Source organism: Protomyctophum parallelum (assembly GCF_964188405.1).
Source record: "Protomyctophum parallelum genome assembly, chromosome: 20".
Taxonomy (NCBI): Eukaryota; Metazoa; Chordata; class Actinopteri; order Myctophiformes; family Myctophidae; genus Protomyctophum; species Protomyctophum parallelum.
In genome coordinates this window covers 4504663-4525009 of record NC_139718.1, presented here as the reverse complement: position 1 = coordinate 4525009, position 20347 = coordinate 4504663, and the positions used below count along the sequence as shown (strand labels likewise).

General features: G+C 42.5%; 1 protein-coding gene across 2 annotated transcripts in view; it reads right to left on the bottom strand.

Moving 5' to 3' along the window:
* Positions 1-3072: 3072 nt before the first annotated feature.
* The window catches only part of LOC310878354 (uncharacterized protein), a 47221-nt gene continuing 29946 nt past the window's right edge, over positions 3073-20347 (bottom strand). For both annotated transcript variants that reach the window (XM_083792663.1, XM_083792664.1), the window contains exons 33-51: positions 19926-19989; positions 18819-18874; positions 17840-17908; positions 17608-17686; positions 17084-17197; positions 16469-16545; positions 11961-12027; positions 11419-11474; positions 10777-10845; positions 10045-10123; positions 7591-7704; positions 7352-7425; positions 6791-6857; positions 6457-6512; positions 5559-5627; positions 5070-5148; positions 4726-4839; positions 4400-4521; positions 3073-3670 (exon numbers count right to left, since the gene is read on the bottom strand). In XM_083792663.1, the coding sequence (XP_083648789.1) occupies positions 3641-3670; positions 4400-4521; positions 4726-4839; positions 5070-5148; positions 5559-5627; positions 6457-6512; positions 6791-6857; positions 7352-7425; positions 7591-7704; positions 10045-10123; positions 10777-10845; positions 11419-11474; positions 11961-12027; positions 16469-16545; positions 17084-17197; positions 17608-17686; positions 17840-17908; positions 18819-18874; positions 19926-19989 (1455 nt within the window). In that variant the 3' untranslated portion in view covers positions 3073-3640. The remainder of the gene's footprint in view (positions 3671-4399; positions 4522-4725; positions 4840-5069; positions 5149-5558; positions 5628-6456; positions 6513-6790; positions 6858-7351; positions 7426-7590; positions 7705-10044; positions 10124-10776; positions 10846-11418; positions 11475-11960; positions 12028-16468; positions 16546-17083; positions 17198-17607; positions 17687-17839; positions 17909-18818; positions 18875-19925; positions 19990-20347) is intronic.

Genomic DNA, 20347 nt, shown 5'->3' with positions numbered 1-20347 from the left:
AGTACAGACATGGCTGTCAGTGTCAGTAGACCGAGTGTGAACTTTGGGTACTACAGACTGTTTCACCTCTTCTGACGACTTCCGCCGTCGCTGAAGTTTGGTTTGATTGTATCTTACTCGACAGGACTTGTGCCACTGTGCCCTGTGTGGCACAAGTCATCAATGTGGCTTCTATGCCATTCCCTTCATCCAGCCTAGCCCTTCTGATTGGGGCTGGGTGAAAGAAGAATTGGGATGGCAGCCACTGTGGACCACCCTTCCAGAAGCCTCACAGAGCTGCTATGAACTGATACTTTGTGGTTGCAAGAAAGGGTGCACGAAGCGATGCAAGTGCAAAAAGTCTGCCCTTTGTTCATTCTCAGGAGACTGTTAGGCCTCTCTAATAATGTCATTGCATGGTAGACACTCTTTACTGCAAATAGGATATGTTAAGAAGAGATGTCCAATGCTCAATCCAATTGAACACAAATGGTTGAAAATCCGATTTTTGTGTCTGTGTTTATGTGAGGTGTTTGTGTGACCTAATGACCCATGAAACCCAATTGACATATCTTCTACTGTTAATTTAACCTATTAAAGCAATTTGATGATGACTAGTGGGTTCCAGAACCCTTCTTATTGATATACTGTCTTTGTGCCTGTAAAAAAGGGAATGTTTTTGACAACCCGATATGTGTACAGCCTCTAACGAGTTACAGACATCAACTCAGAAGTGGTTCCACGTCTGAAAACAAACTTCATAGTATATAGAAACACTGTAGAAAGTTTCATGCTTTAGTCATAAAATGCACAATAGGTTTGGTTAACTGCCGTACTACAACAACACTATGGGGATTAAGCCACGATTTGTACTGCATTCACAAAGCTGCATGGTTCTTGCCCAAAACTGCATGAAATTGGCATATATTTGGCATGTCTGTATAGGGGAGGCTTGTAGCTACCCCTGCAGCCCATTTCCATTCACATATATTGAAGTGACAGGTCAAGGGGTCATTCGGAAAATGGTTGATGGCCTTTTTTCCCCTCACGAAATGTTATTTTAACTTGAATCATTACGTATTGACCGCCCTTCCCGACATCGGAGCATGACATGGTTGGTCTCATTGGAAACCTGAGGTTGTCTAGAATAAAATGGTATGTTTACTTTTGGGCTATCTGGGCTATTGAGCGTGCCACAGTCTCTAAAAGGCGGGCTCGTAGGAGTTCCTGCCAGTAATCCCGCAGCACTTGTATGACTCATAAAACAGTGAAAAAAACACCAAAGGGACCATTTTTGTTCTTGGGATCATCACAATTATTATTTTAGAGGTCCTAAGGATGAATAAAAACCAGACTAGAAAAAAAAATAAGGGGGGTGCGCGTGGACCCCTCCTAGGGCTTCTACTCCCCAAAATGATATGTATTCGTCCGTCGACCCCCATCTCAGTACGTTTTGTTCCAGGAAACCATGGAATGTTTTGTGTGAAATGTACTGTATTCAATGATTTGCGACACATTATCACGATGTCTCACTAACAGCAGATCTACGGTACCCTGCTACAAGCTGGTATAGATCTGCTATTTTTCAACAGCTAAAGTTTAAAATGATGATAACAGTGGTTAACAGCTAAGGTGACACGGATGTGTTCCAGGCGTTGAATGCTTTGATTCTGATTGGTCATTCAAAGGTCAAATTCAGCTGTGTGTTATTCCTGGATAATGACCGCTCCACTCTATAACAGACCGATGCCTAATCAGACCCTATTGGAGCCTGATTTACTCATGCTGTTTCCAGTGGTGTTTCAAAACTGAAAAAAGTTGAATTTTAGGTCCTTAAATGTATGTATTAAGTAGCCATGTAATAAGCAGGATAATATCTGCCTAGGTGGTTATGGTCGGGATATAATCCACCTTCAGGGTGATTAACCACCTCTTCGCGTCGGTGGTTAAAGGTATGTGATTTCACTTAATTCAAACATCACTTATTTCTTTGTTTTGTTGTGATAATCCTCCCTACTATAGAGTGTGCTGACCATATACGGAGTTCCTCCCTGTCCCCAGTTAAAGGAGAATTCCATACTAAAAGGCTTTCTTACCTTTCTTTGTAGTTGTTACGTCCCCATCAAAGAGGTCCAGGTGTTATTTTGTGCAAAAGCTCCTTATTGGCTATTTCCCCTACCATAAGCCCTAAATGAATTGCATTGAATTGAATGGGATGTATGGGGTGTTGTGCTAATTTGCTTATTTCCATCGAAATAAGTAGTAAAGTGTGCCGCTTGGGTTATTATTTACATTATGAAGAGAGGATATATACAAAAAAATGTGGTAGGAGAAATAGCCAATAAGGAGCTTTTGCACAAAATAACACCTGGACCTCTTTGATGGGGACGTAACAACTACGAATAAAGGTAAGAAAGTATTTTAGTATGGAATTCTCCTTTAACCCCTGGGGTCAAAAAACATTAGGTTTACTTTTTGGCTTAGGTGGCCAAGCCTTCATCCAATCAGGATAGAGAGGGGCCTTCGGCCAATCATGATTGAGCAGGGGCGGGTCTAGGTGTGTGTATAGTGTTGGCCTGTTGCGTGTCCCCCCACTGCAGTGCGTGCATGTGCCGGTCACAGGTGGGGGCTTGTTTCCAAAATCACCCAAATCACTGAATGCTCCTTTAAACCCCCCTCAGTGAATTATCTCCCGACAATGACCACCTATAGGCAATACATTTTCCTTTACAATAATTCATACATACAGTAATTCAGACAACCCAACAATGTCAAGAATGAGACAGGCAGACAGAGAGAAGCTTGTGAGATTTAATGAATCCACAATGGAGATGCACTATACAGCGGACACTCAGAGCATAATGGTGTGTTTTGTACAGTTCTTAGCTCCAACACATGTTACGCTATGTTCACGCTATGTTCTGTATCTAGACTAATGTTGAGTTGGAGGACAATATAACTCTGGTATCGCATGTCGGTGGCTCTCAGTGTGGGTTCCAGGGAGTCCTCCCCAGAAAAACAAAACTAAAAATTGGTAACTCTGAAAGTGTACAAATGTAATATCATTTGTACACTTGCAGAGTAATGGGGGAATTGGGGGGGGGGAAGGGGGGGGGGGATTTGATAATCGTGTCGATAAAGATAATGATACTATTCATCGGGGTGCATACTTAGTTTAGACATTGGTTAGACATGGGTTAAGGTTAGGTTTAGGTGTGCTGCCCCGTGGGAGGTTAGGGTTAGGGTTAGGGTGAGGGTTTGAGATAGGTTGTAGTTGTAGGACTAATGACCAAAACCCTAACCCAATGACTATTCTAAACTAAGTACTGTCTAAACTAAGTACTGCACCCCTATTCATCACTTAATGAATTGCGCCTGTTACTGATATTAGGAGAAGTGAAGATGAGTTGCTAACAAGAACAAGCAATCACTCTGGCTCTTTTCTTGTAAAGATGAAAGAGTGTTGGACTTGATGACCGAGAGATGACTCCATACAGTGTTGGACTTGTGTTGTGCAAGTGAAACATTGACAGAATCAAGATGTGTAGTTTCTCTTCTGATCATCGGGATAGTTTCAGATCAAACAGAAGATTGAGCAGAGGTACGAAGCAGAGAGGTTTCTTTATGCTTCTGGGATGTCTGTTAATTGTCCCGCTGAGCTCTAGATGTGGTCGGCCGGCACAGTTTGCCACTGAAACACAGGACACCGTTGTTATTAGTATTATTATTATTATTATTATTATGATTCATCATAACTAACTAAGTAAAAACACAACTAAAATCAACCACAGATGTGACACTGTGTGAGCTTGTAGAGCTGCTATTTTCAACTGCTATTTATAAGTAGTATTAGTTTGAAATGGGACATTCTGCATAGTGAGGTACTTTCTACTGTTGGTACTTTAAGTACACTTTGATGCCGATATGTTTGTGCTTTCACTCAAGTACGTTTAGAATTCCAGACTTTTACTCATAACGTAGTATAGTTCTACATTGCAGTATTGATGCTATTGCTTAAATAAAACAAGCGAGTACTTTTCCCCACCACTGGCTAATCTCACTTACTTCCCTCCAGCTCATATGATATGGATTTTAAATCAAGCTATTCTAAAACGGGTAGTCCCAATACTTGATTCTGGTTGGCTGGTTACCGTCACGTGACCGTGACACACCGATAACCCACTCCTTCAATCACTGGGGCTACTTGCCGAGCAAAACAAGGAAGTGATGTGGCTCGCTCTGGTGGTGCAAAGCGTAGCTACTTTTTATTAGGTTAATATTGCTATATGTTTGTAACCGTTTTAGAAAAGCAATAAGCCACTCGAGGTCTCAGGTTACCGGGTATTTGACACTGGCTGGGGGCGTAGGCAGACCCGGTAAGCTGGGGCCTCTCGTGGCTTATTGCTTAAATCTCACTTACTTCTTCACTCCAGCTCGTGCTCATGGTCATCATCTGGCCTGAGGACATCTCGGAGGTGGAGGAGCTCATGGTCACCACCCCGTCTGTGGTGCTGGTTACCATCTCAGTCACAGTGAATGTCACTGGAATTCACACAAAACAATTATGTACATTTGAAAGACAGAATCTTCAATAGATCAATTTCTATGTACTGTACCACTAGACTAGACATTCACTAGACATGATGTGTATGTGTAGCATGAAGACTTATTTTGATTATTATTATTAGTAGCAGTAGTAGTAATAGTAGTAGTAGTAGTAGTAGTAGTAGTAGTGGTATGACTCACCAGCCATGCTGTCCATGCGTATCATGAACATAATCCAGTCCACCAGGGAGATGTAGGAGTCAGCCTGCAGGATCTTGAACTGCATCATCACAATGTTCTCGTCCAGCTCGATGCCTGGAGGGAGAGGGGGCAGTATAAAACATTTGACTCTATGCCTGGAGGGAGAGGGGGCAGTATAAAACATTTGAAAAATTGTAAAAAATGTGGCGCAAATCTATTCTTTCAAAGTGAATGTTTTTAAATCGGGTCTAAATGGGTTTTGACCCTAGATCTATAAGGGTCCATTTGGTTACCAACTCTCCGTCATTTAGCTTGGGGGACCACCATGATCCTGTGTTCCTCACCTGCGATCTTGAGCGCATTCACCACCTCTTCGTAGGTAACAGCTCCAGACTTTGAGACGTTCGATTCATAGAAGATTCTCTGGAAGCGATCAGAAACAATAGAAGATTAATGCGATTTTGGAGAATCTTCGCAAATGCATAAGCAATGCATGCAATAAGGACTGTGGCTATCACACTCGTGTGTCCTATAGTGAAGTTATGCATCCATTTTGTTGTGTTACTAACCCATTCTGACCGGGCACCCATTTTGGTGTTGGCATCATGTTATGCTTTAGCTATTGAAAAATAGCAGATCTACAAGCTCATATCGCGCCACCGAGTGGCGCGATACGAGCTTGTAGGTCTGCTATTTTTGAAAAATCGAAGAACGACTGACATTTTTAGAATCTGATCTCAGGTCAGAATGGGTTCGTCAGACCAGTGTGTGTCCAGTGGAAAACTCGTATGAATCTGATCTCAGGTCAGCATGGGCTAATATCAAAGCATTACCATGTACACGGCAAACTTGCGCCAGAGAGTGAAGAATTGCATGAAGGTCACTTTCCCCATTCGTTTGACCTGTTGTTGTGCGTCAAGGATAGCTCATGTAAACCGCATGCAAACACTACATAGCAGTGAAATGATTTTTTTTTTTTTTTTTTAAGATATTTTTTTTGCGGCTTACGCCTTTATTGATTTTTTAAGGGATAGACAGTAGGCTGACAGGAAACGGGAGAGAGATGGGGGGATGACATGCGGTAAAGGCCGTGTCGGGTCCGGGAGTCGAACCCGCGGCACACCGCGACTGGATCACCAGTCCGGTGCCCAGACCGTTACGCTACGGCCTGGGCCCAGTTAAATGATTTAATCAGCTATGTCCATACCTGTGTCCGTGGCAACTGGCAAGGACTTGGTCATGTCTGTGGCAAACTTTTAGATTCTGACAATTTTGCACACCATTATAATGTTCTGTATAATTGATCATAATCCAATTAATTGAATGTCAAGTCTCCAGGTTTTCTTAAGAACACGTATAACACTTATTTATACTATGACACTATGTATGGCACCAGGGACAGGCAGAGAGTGTTGTAGAGGGGCAGGGGCTGAAATCCCGTTAAGAGGGCACTTTTGGACAAAAAATAGCGAAAGCAGCAGATCTACAAGCTCTCAATGCGTCGCAGCGCGTTGGACGGGGAGGACGGGGAGCCCGGGTTCGAACCTTGCGGTTACCATCCGGCCACTCTACCTCTGAGCCACGGCCGCCTACTGTATGACTGTGGCAAAAATGGAATTTTGACAAAAGTGTGACCACCACAAGCCGGTGGTGATTATTGCTGCTATAATAAGGTATCATAAGTATCATATTGGTATCATATCATTAATATCATAAGGTAGTGAAGGATACGTCCACCATGGTCAGCATGCTCTTGCTCATGCTCCAATCAAACTTCTCCGTCAGACCTGTGGAAGGAATCGGCAACTTTCAGGACCAATGAATGCATCGGTACTGTAAGACGAGTCATTTCATGGACCAATGAATGCATCAGTACTGTAAGACGAGTCATTTCATGTCTATCAGGACCAATGAATGCATCCGTACTTTTCAGATGACTAAAATATGACGAAAAACTAAATTAAATTAGTTTAAAAGACTAAAACTAAATCAAATGTTGCTGTCAAAATGTAACCATATTAACCATATTATTAACCCAAGGACCCCTAGGGGTCCCCGGACTTACCGGCGACCACCTGTTCGTTCATGAGCATCATCATCCGTTTGCCGTTCATCATCATCTCTCCGTGCTCCTGAGCACAAGGAACACAAACATAACACATGTATGACCATCACGTCACCGTCCTCCCGAGCACAAGGAACACAACCATGACACATGTATGACCATCACGTCACCGTCCTCCCGAGCACAAGGAGGAACACAAACAACAACATGTATATATGATATAATGAGATGTTAAAAGAATATTTCTATATTGCGGTATTGATGTTTTTGAGGGGCACCAGCCCCTCCTATGCCCAGCGTCGACTATAAGATGTATTTTGGCGGGCCTTGCTGCCGTCGCAATGGCTGATTTTACACCGCGACGCGTTGTGAGCATGTAGATTTTATTTGTTGACAAAATCGACAGTATATTTAGTCATAGTTTTAGTCATCATGGCTTAGTTTTTATTCCGTTTTTATGTGGTTTTTGCCAGCGAAAATAGGTAGTCGACGAACATTTTCCGTCTTAGTTTTAGTCGACGAAATCAGCACTGGTCTACAGTTTGCACAGTTTGCACTCACCATGCGAGCGTACTTGTTGAACATTCCCATCACCACTTCCTGGTCCATGGGGAGAGAGATCACCTGATTGGCACCTGATTGGACGAAAATGAATGACACACGCAATTACATCATGATTGGTGCGAGCCAGGGAACACGGACCGGTTTGACAACCGGTCCCAATCTTCGATTGGGTCAAAAATCTGGACAGAGACGTGGGTGGCGCATTTATAGTGGCATTATATTGTTATATCACTCACTGGCCATGTTGTCGATGCGCAGCATGAACATGAGGAAGTCCACCAGAGAGATGTAGGAGTCGGCCTGCAGCAGGAGGTACTGCCTCCTCAGAGTCGTCATGTCCATCTCGATGCCTGCATGGAGGAGGAGGAGAACAAGAGGAAGCTTCTTTAAAACAACAACTCTTATCCCATTCTGACCGGGCACCCATTTCGGTGTTGGCATCATGTCGTGCTTTAGCTATTGAAAAATAGCAGATCTACAAGCTTGTATCGCGCCACCGAGTGGAAGAATCGAAGAACGACTGACATTTTTAGAATCTGATCTCAGGTCAGAATGGGTTGATCAGACCAGTGTGTGTCCGGCGGAAACCTCGTATGAATCTGATCTCAGGTCAGAATGGGTTGATCAGACCAGTGTGTGTCCGGCGGAAACCTCGTATGAATCTGATCTCAGGTCAGAATGGGTTAATTCCACCAGGTCGTCTGCAACGGGCTCAGTGCACACAGAACAACTCTTCTTTTACCTTCCGGGCCGCTTCCTTCACATGTGTTCCATTTAGTGTGCAGTGGTTTTCAAACCTTTTTAATTTCAAGGAGCCCCGTAACTCGGAGAGTGTACAAATTGAACCAAATCTACCTGTAAGGACACTTAATTAATTAAGACCCACTGGTGTAGCAGAGTGTTTCCAGTGAGCCAACATGCACAATAGCATTCGTGCATGTTGTGCTCTGTTCCATTCTGTTTGACCAGAATGGAACAGAGCCTTCATTAGCATCATTACCACTGACTCTGATTGACCAGAATGGAACAGAGCCTTAATTCATTAGCATCATTACCACTGACTCTGATTGACCAGTATGGAACAGAGCCTTAATTAGCATCATTACCACTGACTCTGATTGACCAGAATGGAACAGAGCCTTCATTAGCATCATTACCACTGACTCTGATTGACCAGAATGGAACAGAGCCTTAATTCATTAGCATCATTACCACTGACTCTGATTGACCAGAATGGAACAGAGCCTTCATTAGCATCATTAACACTGACTCTGATTGACCAGAATGGAACAGAGCCTTAATTAGCATCATTACCACTGACTCTGTTTGACCAGAATGGAACAGAGCCTTCATTAGCATCATTAACACTGACTATGTTAGACCAGAATGGAACAGAGCCTTAATTAGCATCATTAACACTGACTGTTTGACCAGAATGGAACAGAGCCTTAATTCATTAGCATCATTACCACTGACTCTGTTTGACCAGAATGGAACAGAGCCTTCATTAGTATCATTAACACGGACTCTGTTAGACCAGAATGGAACAGAGCCTTCATTAGTATCATTACCCCTGACTCTGATTGACCAGAATGGAACAGATCGAGCCTTAATTAGCATCATTACCACTGACTCTGATTGACCAGAATGGAACAGAGCCTTCATTAGCATCATTAACACTGACTGTGTTTGACCAGTATGGAACAGAGCCTTAATTAGCATCATTACCACTGACTCTGATTGACCAGAATGGAACAGAGCCTTCATTAGCATCATTAACACTGACTCTGTTTGACCAGAATGGAACAGAGCCTTCATTAGCATCATTACCACTGACTCTGATTGACCAGAATGGAACAGAGCCTTCATTAGTATCATTAACACTGACTCTGATTGACCAGAATGGAACAGAGCCTTCATTAGCATCATTAACACTGACTCTGTTTCACCAGAATGGAACAGAGCCTTAATTCATTAGCATCATTACCACTGACTCTGATTGACCAGAATGGAACAGAGCCTTCATTAGCATCATTACCACTGACTCTGATTGACCAGAATGGAACAGAGCCTTCATTAGCATCATTAACACTGACTCTGTTTCACCAGAATGGAACAGAGCCTTAATTCATTAGCATCATTACCACTGACTCTGATTGACCAGAATGGAACAGAGCCTTCATTAGCATCATTACCACTGACTCTGATTGACCAGAATGGAACAGAGCCTTCATTAGCATCATTACCACTGACTCTGTTTGACCAGAATGGAACAGAGCCTTAATTAGCATCATTACCACTGACTCTGTTTGACCAGAATGGAACAGAGCCTTGACTGGGCACCCATTTTGGTGTCAGCAACTCAGCATCATGTTATGCTTTAGCTATTTAAAAATAGCAGATCTACAAGCTCGTATCGCGCCACCGAGTGGCGCGATACGAGCTTGTAGGTCTGCTATTTTTGAAAAATCGAAGAGCGACTGACATTTTTAGAATCTGATCTCAGGTCAGAATGGGTTCATCAGACCAGTGTGTGTCCGGCGGAAACCTCGTATGAATCTGATCTCAGGTCAGAATGGGCTAGAGCACATTTGGACTCCCGAGTTATGGAAGTGTCTGTGAAGCCTTATTTTAGCCCACTCTTTACTATCCATCATCCCATGTGTCAAAGGTCACACGTGCTCCCTCACCTGCAACCCTGAGCGCGTTCTGCACCTCTTCGAAGGTCAGAGTTCCCGATTTGAAGACGTTGGACTGGAAGTAGATTTTCTGAAAAGCAATGAGAGAAAGAAGACCGTTTAACAACGTTTCAGGAACTTAGCGAATGCAACAGGAGGACTGCGTGTGGATATTGCACGCCTGTTTCCCGGTGAAACTATTCGTTATTAGATGTGTATGCTCCATTTTTTTTGTTACTATTTCAATTAGGGCTGTCAATCGATTAAAATATTTAATCTGATTAATCGCATGATTGTCCATAGTTAACTGTGATTAATCGCATATTTTTTATCCGTTCTAAATATACCTTAAATCAGTGGTTTTCAAGATTTTTCATATCAAGGTCCATTATTTATTCTGCATTTGAGCCACGGAACCACCATTTGATGACATTTAGCCTTCCAGACCCAAACTAAAGAACTGTATTGATGTTGGCCAATGGTACCATTACGAGAGATAACGGGCCATGTTGATCAAAATAACATGTTTTCTAATTGTGTAGACTTAAATTAACTTAAGTAATGCAGCTGTTTAACAATTATTCAACTCTTCAGTGTAAAATTGCCATGCGTCTCTCAACCATTCTGTCAAACTTCACAGTGCGTTAATCGCCGTTAGTGCCGTTAAAAGGATTGTGAGTTAACTAGTTAATAGTGCGTTAACTTTGACAGCCCTAATTTAAATATTTAAAATAAAAACGTTACCATGAACACTGCGAACTTGCTCCAGAGAACCGTGAACTGCGCGAGGCTCAGTTTCCCCACTCGTTCAGTCTGTTTTTCGGCTGGGTCAAGGATGTCTCGCGTAAACCACGTGGAAAAGTACCTGAGATCAGATTCATGCGAGGTTTCCACCGGACACACACACACTGGTCTGATGAACCCATTCTGACCTGAGATCAGATTCTAAAAAGAATGTCAGTCGTTCTTCGATTTTTCAAAAATAGCAGACCTACAAGCTCGTAGCGCGCCACTCGGTGGCGCGCTATGAGCTTGTAGATCTGCTATTTTTCAATAGCTAAAGCATAACATGATGCTATAACACCAAAATGGGTTCCCGTTCAGAATGGGTTAATCCAGAGCAATTTAAGCCGTGCTACATCAACGTCAGAGCAGATCTATAGGCGGTTTAATTAATATAAAACAATAAATAATCTGTACCCTTTACACAATACACACTATAGGATCCCAGGTATACAAATAACATGCCTGGCATCCGTCTACATAACATGTTAAGCTATCTAAATTCTATTTTAACCTTTTGCATAAGCCCTAGCCTTGACGACACATTAAATGTGACGGTCAACAATATTACACATATTGTAGTGCATGAGTAGTGAAGGATACGTCCACCATGGCGAGCATGCTCTTGCAGACGCTCCAGTCGAACTTCTCAGTCAGACCTGTGGAAGGAACAGAGGACCAATGCATCGTTACTGACCGAAGAGATCACTAACTGCTTCTAGAACATTCCCATGTCAAGACCCCAACATTAACTCCTTCAGCACCACCTGGTGGTCACCAGTTTAGGCTCTGAGTGCCAATTCTCCCATTATAAAGAAAGAACAAATTTGTAATTCTATTATACATGTAATGTGCATTTCATCACCTGTACACCAGATTAGAGGAATTTTCAAAATATGGTTTTAAAAATAAAAATAAATAAAATAAAAAATAATTCCCAAGGGAGGACGTCTTAACGCCCGTGGGATAACGTCCCTGGCACTTAAACAGTTTTAAGATGTAAGTATTTGGGTTCATATATATCTTCTTCCCCAAAAGGACTTTCAAACTAGGAAGGGTATGGCCCTGGTCCGCCTGCAATGCAATATGATCTGGTCATCCCAGGTGTTAAAAGATGTTAACGGGTAAGTGAGCTGTGGACTCACCGATGACCACGCGTTCGTTCATGAGCATCATCATCCTCTTTGAGCTCAGCATCAGCGTCCCTCCCTCCTGAACACCGGGAAAAAGACAAACACTGTGTAAAACACTGCCCTCCTGAACACCGGGAACAAGACAAACACTGTGTAAAACACTATACCCTCCTGAACACCGGGAAAAAGACAAACACTGTGTAAAACACTATACCCTCCTGAACACCGGGAAAAAGACAAACGCTGTGTAAAACACTATACCCTCCTGAACACCGGGAAAAAGACAAACACTGTGTAAAACACTATACCCTCCTGAACACCGGGAACAAGACAAACACTGTGTAAAACACTATACCCTCCTGAACACCGGGAACAAGACAAACACTGTGTAAAACACTATACCCTCCTGAACACCGGGAACAAGACAAACACTGTGTAAAACACTATACCCTCCTGAACACCGGGAACAAGACAAACACTGTGTAAAACACTGTACCCTCCTGAACACCGGGAACAAGACAAACACTGTGTAAAACACTATACCCTCCTGAACACCGGGAACAAGACAAACACTGTGTAAAACACTATACCCTCCTGAACACCGGGAACAAGACAAACACTGTGTAAAACACTATACCCTCCTGAACACCGGGAACAAGACAAACACTGTGTAAAACACTATACCCTCCTGAACACCGGGAACAAGACAAACACTGTGTAAAACACTATACCCTCCTGAACACCGGGAACAAGACAAACACTGTGTAAAACACTATACCCTCCTGAACACCAGGAACAAGACAAACACTGTGTAAAACACTATACCCTCCTGAACACCGGGAACAAGACAAACACTGTGTAAAACACTATACCCTCCTGAACACCGGGAACAAGACAAACACTGTGTAAAACACTGTACCCTCCTGAACACCGGGAACAAGACAAACACTGTGTAAAACACTATACCCTCCTGAACACCGGGAACAAGACAAACACTGTGTAAAACACTATACCCTCCTGAACACCGGGAACAAGACAAACACTGTGTAAAACACTATACCCTCCTGAACACCGGGAACAAGACAAACACTGTGTAAAACACTATACCCTCCTGAACACCGGGAACAAGACAAACACTGTAAAACACTATACCCTCCTGAACACCGGGAACAGGACAAACACTGTGTAAAACACTGTACCCTCCTGAACACCGGGAACAAGACAAACACTGTGTAAAACACTATACCCTCCTGAACACCGGGAACAAGACAAACACTGTGTAAAACACTATACCCTCCTGAACACCGGGAACAAGACAAACACTGTGTAAAACACTACCCTCCTGAACACCGGGAACAAGACAAACACTGTAAAATACTATACCCTCCTGAACACCGGGAACAAGACAAACACTGTGTAAAACACTGTACCCTCCTGAACACCGGGAACAAGACAAACACTGTGTAAAACACTATACCCTCCTGAACACCGGGAACAAGACAAACACTGTGTAAAACACTATACCCTCCTGAACACCGGGAACAAGACAAACACTGTGTAAAACACTATACCCTCCTGAACACCGGGAACAAGACAAACACTGTGTAAAACACTACCCTCCTGAACACCGGGAACAAGACAAACACTGTGTAAAACACTATACCCTCCTGAACACCGGGAACAAGACAAACACTGTGTAAAACACTGCCCTCCTGAACACCGGGAACAAGACAAACACTGTGTAAAACACTATACCCTCCTGAACACCGGGAACAAGACAAACACTGTGTAAAACACTATACCCTCCTGAACACCAGGAACAAGACAAACACTGTGTAAAACACTATACCCTCCTGAACACCGGGAACAAGACAAACACTGTGTAAAACACTATACCCTCCTGAACACCGGGAACAAGACAAACACTGTGTAAAACACTATACCCTCCTGAACACCGGGAACAAGACAAACACTGTGTAAAACACTATACCCTCCTGAACACCAGGAACAAGACAAACACTGTGTAAAACACTATACCCTCCTGAACACCGGGAACAAGACAAACACTGTGTAAAACACTATACCCTCCTGAACACCAGGAACAAGACAAACACTGTGTAAAACACTATACCCTCCTGAACACCGGGAACAAGACAAACGCTGTGTAAAACACTATACCCTCCTGAACACCAGGAACAAGACAAACACTGTGTAAAACACTACCCTCCTGAACACCAGGACCAAGACAAACACTGTGTAAAACACTATACCCTCCTGAACACCGGGAACAAGACAAACACTGTGTAAAACACTATACCCTCCTGAACACCGGGAACAAGACAAACACTGTGTAAAACACTACCCTCCTGAACACCAGGACCAAGACAAACACTGTGTAAAACACTATACCCTCCTGAACACCGGGAACAAGACAAACACTGTGTAAAACACTATACCCTCCTGAACACCGGGAACAAGACAAACACTGTGTAAAACACTATACCCTCCTGAACACCGGGAACAAGACAAACACTGTGTAAAACACTACCCTCCTGAACACCGGGAACAAGACAAACACTGTGTAAAACACTATACCCTCCTGAACACCGGGAACAAGACAAACACTGTGTAAAACACTATACCCTCCTGAACACCGGGAACAAGACAAACACTGTGTAAAACACTATACCCTCCTGAACACCGGGAACAAGACAAACACTGTGTAAAACACTATACCCTCCTGAACACCGGGAACAAGACAAACACTGTGTAAAACACTGCCCTCCTGAACACCGGGAACAAGACAAACACTGTGTAAAACACTATACCCTCCTGAACACCGGGAACAAGACAAACACTGTGTAAAACACTGCCCTCCTGAACACCGGGAACAAGACAAACGCTGTGTAAAACGCTATACCCTCCTGAACACCGGGAACAAGACAAACACTGTGTAAAACACTATACCCTCCTGAACACCGGGAACAAGACAAACACTGTGTAAAACACTATACCCTCCTGAACACCAGGAACAAGACAAACACTGTGTAAAACACTACCCTCCTGAACACCGGGAACAAGACAAACACTGTGTAAAACACTATACCCTCCTGAACACCGGGAACAAGACAAACACTGTGTAAAACACTATACCCTCCTGAACACCAGGACCAAGACAAACACTGTGTAAAACACTATACCCTCCTGAACACCGGGAACAAGACAAACACTGTGTAAAACACTATACCCTCCTGAACACCGGGAACAAGACAAACACTGTGTAAAACACTACCCTCCTGAACACCGGGAACAAGACAAACACTGTGTAAAACACTACCCTCCTGAACACCGGGAACAAGACAAACACTGTGTAAAACACTATACCCTCCTGAACACCGGGAACAAGACAAACACTGTGTAAAACACTATACCCTCCTGAACACCGGGAACAAGACAAACACTGTGTAAAACACTATACCCTCCTGAACACCGGGAACAGGACAAACACTGTGAAAAACACTAACAACATCAGCGTCCCTCCCTCCTGAACACAGGGACAACTTGGACAACACACTGTGTGAAACACTAAGATTTTCAAAGTTTGTAGAATGGGTACGGTTCAAAAGAAAGTGCAGGTCAATACAAATATACTGCTACTGCGAGGATATAGCCAGAAAAAGCACTGAAGTTCAGACCTGAATATATATATATAAAGTATATTCGCCTCGGTTCGTCCTGTTAACTTTGTATGTAATCGCACGACTCTAACCACCCAAGTCTGAACGCACCTTAACCCTTGCCCTGCCAGTCCCAATTTTTTTGTTTGGGTAACAAATTGGCATATTTTTAATTCATCGTTTTAACATACAAGAAAGATCTGGTGGATTGAAGAGATGTTTCTTTTCCATTCATTCATTGCAAATGTATTCTCTCGATTCGCCACCAGATGGCGGGAAAGCATCATTATGCTGATTTTGGCTAAAATAGACGGATCTTCCTAAGTCACTTCCGGTTGAACGATCAACAACATCCTGTACTATTTTGACCCTAGTCAATAGCTTGGCTGGTCCGGATTGCTAAGCTAATGCTATATTTTTCATAACTAAGTCAAATTATCCTCAAATCAACCCCAAAAGATCGCAAAATATCACATTTCTTACAGCGACGCACATAGAGACGGCGCGCGTGCACGATAGCGCACGATCACGCGGATTTCGGCCGTTTTTTGGTAAATTACATCCAACATTAGTGATATTAGCGATACCCCGCGATAACTGATATTGATTGTCATTCCGTTTTTTCCGTTAAGGGGAGGTTTAGATTTTTCGATTAATTCCGTTTTTTCCGTGAATTGTAGGCCAAGGGTTAAGACTACTTTACATCAGGGTCCTCTATTTTCAATTCATCAAAGAAAATTAAGGTATATCTACTGTATGTCTTGATGAGTACCTCGGGTACTTTTAAGGTACTTTTGTACGTTTCCTCGAGAACATTTTGAATAGCAGACTTTTTTTACTCACCAGATCGGCGTACTTCTCGAAGATGTCGAACACCACTGCCCTCTCAGTGGGGAGAGTGACCGAAGCAAAGACGCCGCCTGATTGGAGTCAAAGTCAAATAGGAAAAAAAATGAAAAACCAACTACACAGTATGCATTCATTAAAATGTATTCTACTCATTCAAATTTGCCTATACAGCGCTTATAACATTGAAACGCTTTCTGTTTTGAAACCACCGCACTATTGAATAATATTATGCCAGTCAGTTGTCACTCACTAGATAGCCTGGGCTCCACCTATGCTTTCTATGGCATAGGCAGATCACAGCTGTGCGACATGAGACTAATTAATTAGAGCGACAGAGAGGAGTGTGTGTGTACATGTGTGCGTCAATTTAACAAAGGTGCAGACGATCAGAAATCAGCAGAGAGTGATCGACGTTTGCGCTACTCTATGCCGAATTGAAGTGGACTCTGACCCAGACTTTTTTTTTCTTCCTCCCTGGGAATAAAAACGTCTGGGTTTCCGAGGCTACTACCTAGACAATTTGTACGAGAACGAGTTGTTAGTATTAATAATTGTAGTAGTAGTAGTAGTAGTAGTAGTAGTAGTAGTAGTAGTAATAGTTGTACTCACTAGACATGCTGTCCAAACGAAGCATAAACATGAGGAAGTCCACCAGAGAGATGGTGGACTGCTCCTGGAGCATCGAGTACTGCATCCTCAGAACGTTCTCGTTCAGCTCGATGCCTGGTGGGCGGAGGAGGAGAGACATTTAAACATTCAACTCTCTGTCTGTTTTAACCCCTTTTTGGTGTTTTAAACATTATGTTGTAATTTAGCTATTGAAAGATAGCAGATCTACAAGCTCGTAGCGCGCCACCGAGTGGCGCGCTACGAGCTTGTAGGTCTGCTATTTTAGAAAGATCGTGGACATGTGGTGGACAAAGCTTTTGAATATATATTCTTTCAGAGCGAACGTTTTCAACTCAAATCTTTGCTTCTGGGAGGTGGGGTCCCTGAAACAACACATTTTCAGATGGGGGTCAGCGGCCAATTTAATATATTTTTGGGGGTCCTTGACATGAAATATTGAGAACCACTGACGTGACGTTTTTCAGAAAAAAAACGCTCATAATGCCAAGACACGGGTTCCTCACCTGCATCCTTGAGCGCAGCCTGCAAGTCCTCGAACCTCAGAGTTTCTGATTTTGACAGAACCAGTTGATAGAAGATTGTCTGGAAATAATGAGAAATATGACAATATGTACAAAGTTAGCAAATGGACCTATAGCAAGGACTGTGAATATCAAAGTATTGTTTCCTAATGAAATTCTATATTTCAGATGCGTATGATCTATTTTGCATTGTCGATAATAATTAGAACATTACCATGAATTGGGATAACTTTCCCCAGAGAAGTTGGAATTGGGCGAAGGTCAGTTTCCACATGCGTGTGATCTGTTTTGGTGCGTCAAGGTCGTCTCATGTAAAGCACAATGAAAAACGGCTAAACGGTGTGAAATTATGCACATGCAGAGCTCCTGACTGGTTATCTGAGTGATTGGGTTCTTTTGTGTATAGTTTCACAAGTTGAGTTCTGATTTTGACGATGTTAATTATTACTAGTATAGAGCGACGAGCGGCCCGGAAAATAATTTCCCATCCATTTTTCCCCATAGATGTTTCAAAAATATGTATTTAAAAAAAATGTAAGCCGTGGACAAAGCCAACTCGGATCGTGACAAATCATGACAACAAACACAATCTTTTGGGCCGAACAAATAATTACGGTAGAAGGAAGGAATAAAAAGGCAGGGTACAACACTTTCTTTTGTTGTTTTTTCTTCTTTGTAATTATTTGTTCTGCCCCAAAAATATTGTGTTTATTGTCATGATTTGTCACAATCCGAGTGGGTCCAACCGAGGCTTACAGATCTTAAAATAAATACTTTTTGAAATGTCTATGGGGAAAAATGCATGGGGAATTATTTTCCCGGCCTGCCGTCACTGCGACACCCTATACATGCATATTCTTTTGTTATGCTTGTTTGGGTTCTAGGACACTGCTATTCTATTTTTAGAAAAGTCTCCTGTGGACAGCTAGGTGTTGACAACTAGCATTTGTATGCACTTTAAGGCAGTTCAAGCAAGGCATCTGGTTCATCCAATGTGACGTCCACGCCAGATAAATTAACCTAATATACAGTAGATTAGATAAAGTGATGTCCACGCCAGATAAATAAACCTAACATACAGTAGATTAGATAAAGTGATGTCCACGCCAGATAAATTAACCTAACATACAGTAGATTAGATAAAGCACAGCAGAACATGACTGTGCTAAAACGTGCAGAGCAGTGAAGGATACGTCCACCATGGCCAGCATGCTCTGGCAGATGTTCCAGTCAAACTTCACAGTGAGACCTGTGGAAGGAACGGAAACTAGTTCAGGACTAACGCCTCGTGCAGTGGTGGAAAGTAACTAAGTACTTTTACTTAAGTACTGTACTTTTACTTCTACTCCACTACATCTCAGAGCCAAAATTTGTACTTTTACTCCACTACAATTATTTGAAAACTTAAGTTACTATAGTTACTTTGGAGATTTACATTTTTTATTGAAAACATACATTAACCACTTCAACCCTTATACATTTTGGCCATTTGAAAATAGCAGATCTACAAGCTCACAATGCGTCACTTCAAAGGATTTTGTACACAGTTTGAACGTGTGAAATGGGACATTCTGCAACATGAATAATTTTACTTTTAGTACCTTAAGTACATTTTGCATTTGCCGATACTTTTGTACTTTTACTCAAGTACATTTTCAATTCCGTACTTTAACATGTAACGGAGTAGTTCTGAATTGCAGTATTGGTACTTTTAACTTGAGTAAAACAATTGAGTACTTTTTCCACCACCTGGTCTCGTGTAGCCAGACAACTATTATTACACGGTCTCTGAACGCTACTGTAATGCAGTGGTTCTCAACCAGTGGTCCTTGAGGAGGTTCCAGGTGGTCCCCAGCTAACCAAATGGACCCTTATTAGATCTTTAAAGGGACACTTCACCCTTTTTGCAAAAAAATATATGTTAATGACATTTAGAAGCTTTAGATCACTTTCCTGGGGGTATTTATGTGTGTAATATGTGGTTTTAGATATTTTATATTGTAGCAGTGAGCCTGTTGTCTCTGATGTCATGGACACTGGTCTCACTACCTTCCTGGACTACAATTCCCATAATTGTTTGGTGCACTGCTCCTCCTTGCGGATAGGGGGAGAGCTGTCTTACTGAGACAACATGTAGTCCAGGAAGGAAGTGAGCCCAGTGTCCATGACATCAGAGACACCGGGCTCACTGCTACAGTCTAAAATATCTAAAACCACATATTACACACATAAAGATCTCCAAAAAGGGTGAAGTGTCCCTTTAACTCTGGAGAGCGTGGAATGAAACCAAATGGACTCACCGTTGACCACGTGTTCGTTCAGGAGCATCATCAGCTTGTTGGCGTCCAGGGTCAGTTCACCGTTCTGAGGATGGGGAAAAAGTACTTTGACTTATTTTATTTATGTATTTCATTGTTTTTATGCCAAATGCTCTCGCACTGGTATTTGTGTCTATATTGTTACTTGCACTTAACCCATTCTGACCTGAGATCAGATTCTAAAAAATGTCTTCTACATCCTGACAGTTTTCTGACATGTTTCTATGTCAGTCGTTCTTCGATTTTTCAAAAAAATAGCAGACCTACAAGCTCGTAGCGCGCCACCGAGTGGCGCGCTATGAGCTTGTAGATCTGCTATTTTTCAATAGCTAAAGCATAACGTAATGCTAACACCAAAAGGGGTTCCCGCCCCAAAATGGGTTTTTTTTAAGCAAAACATGCAC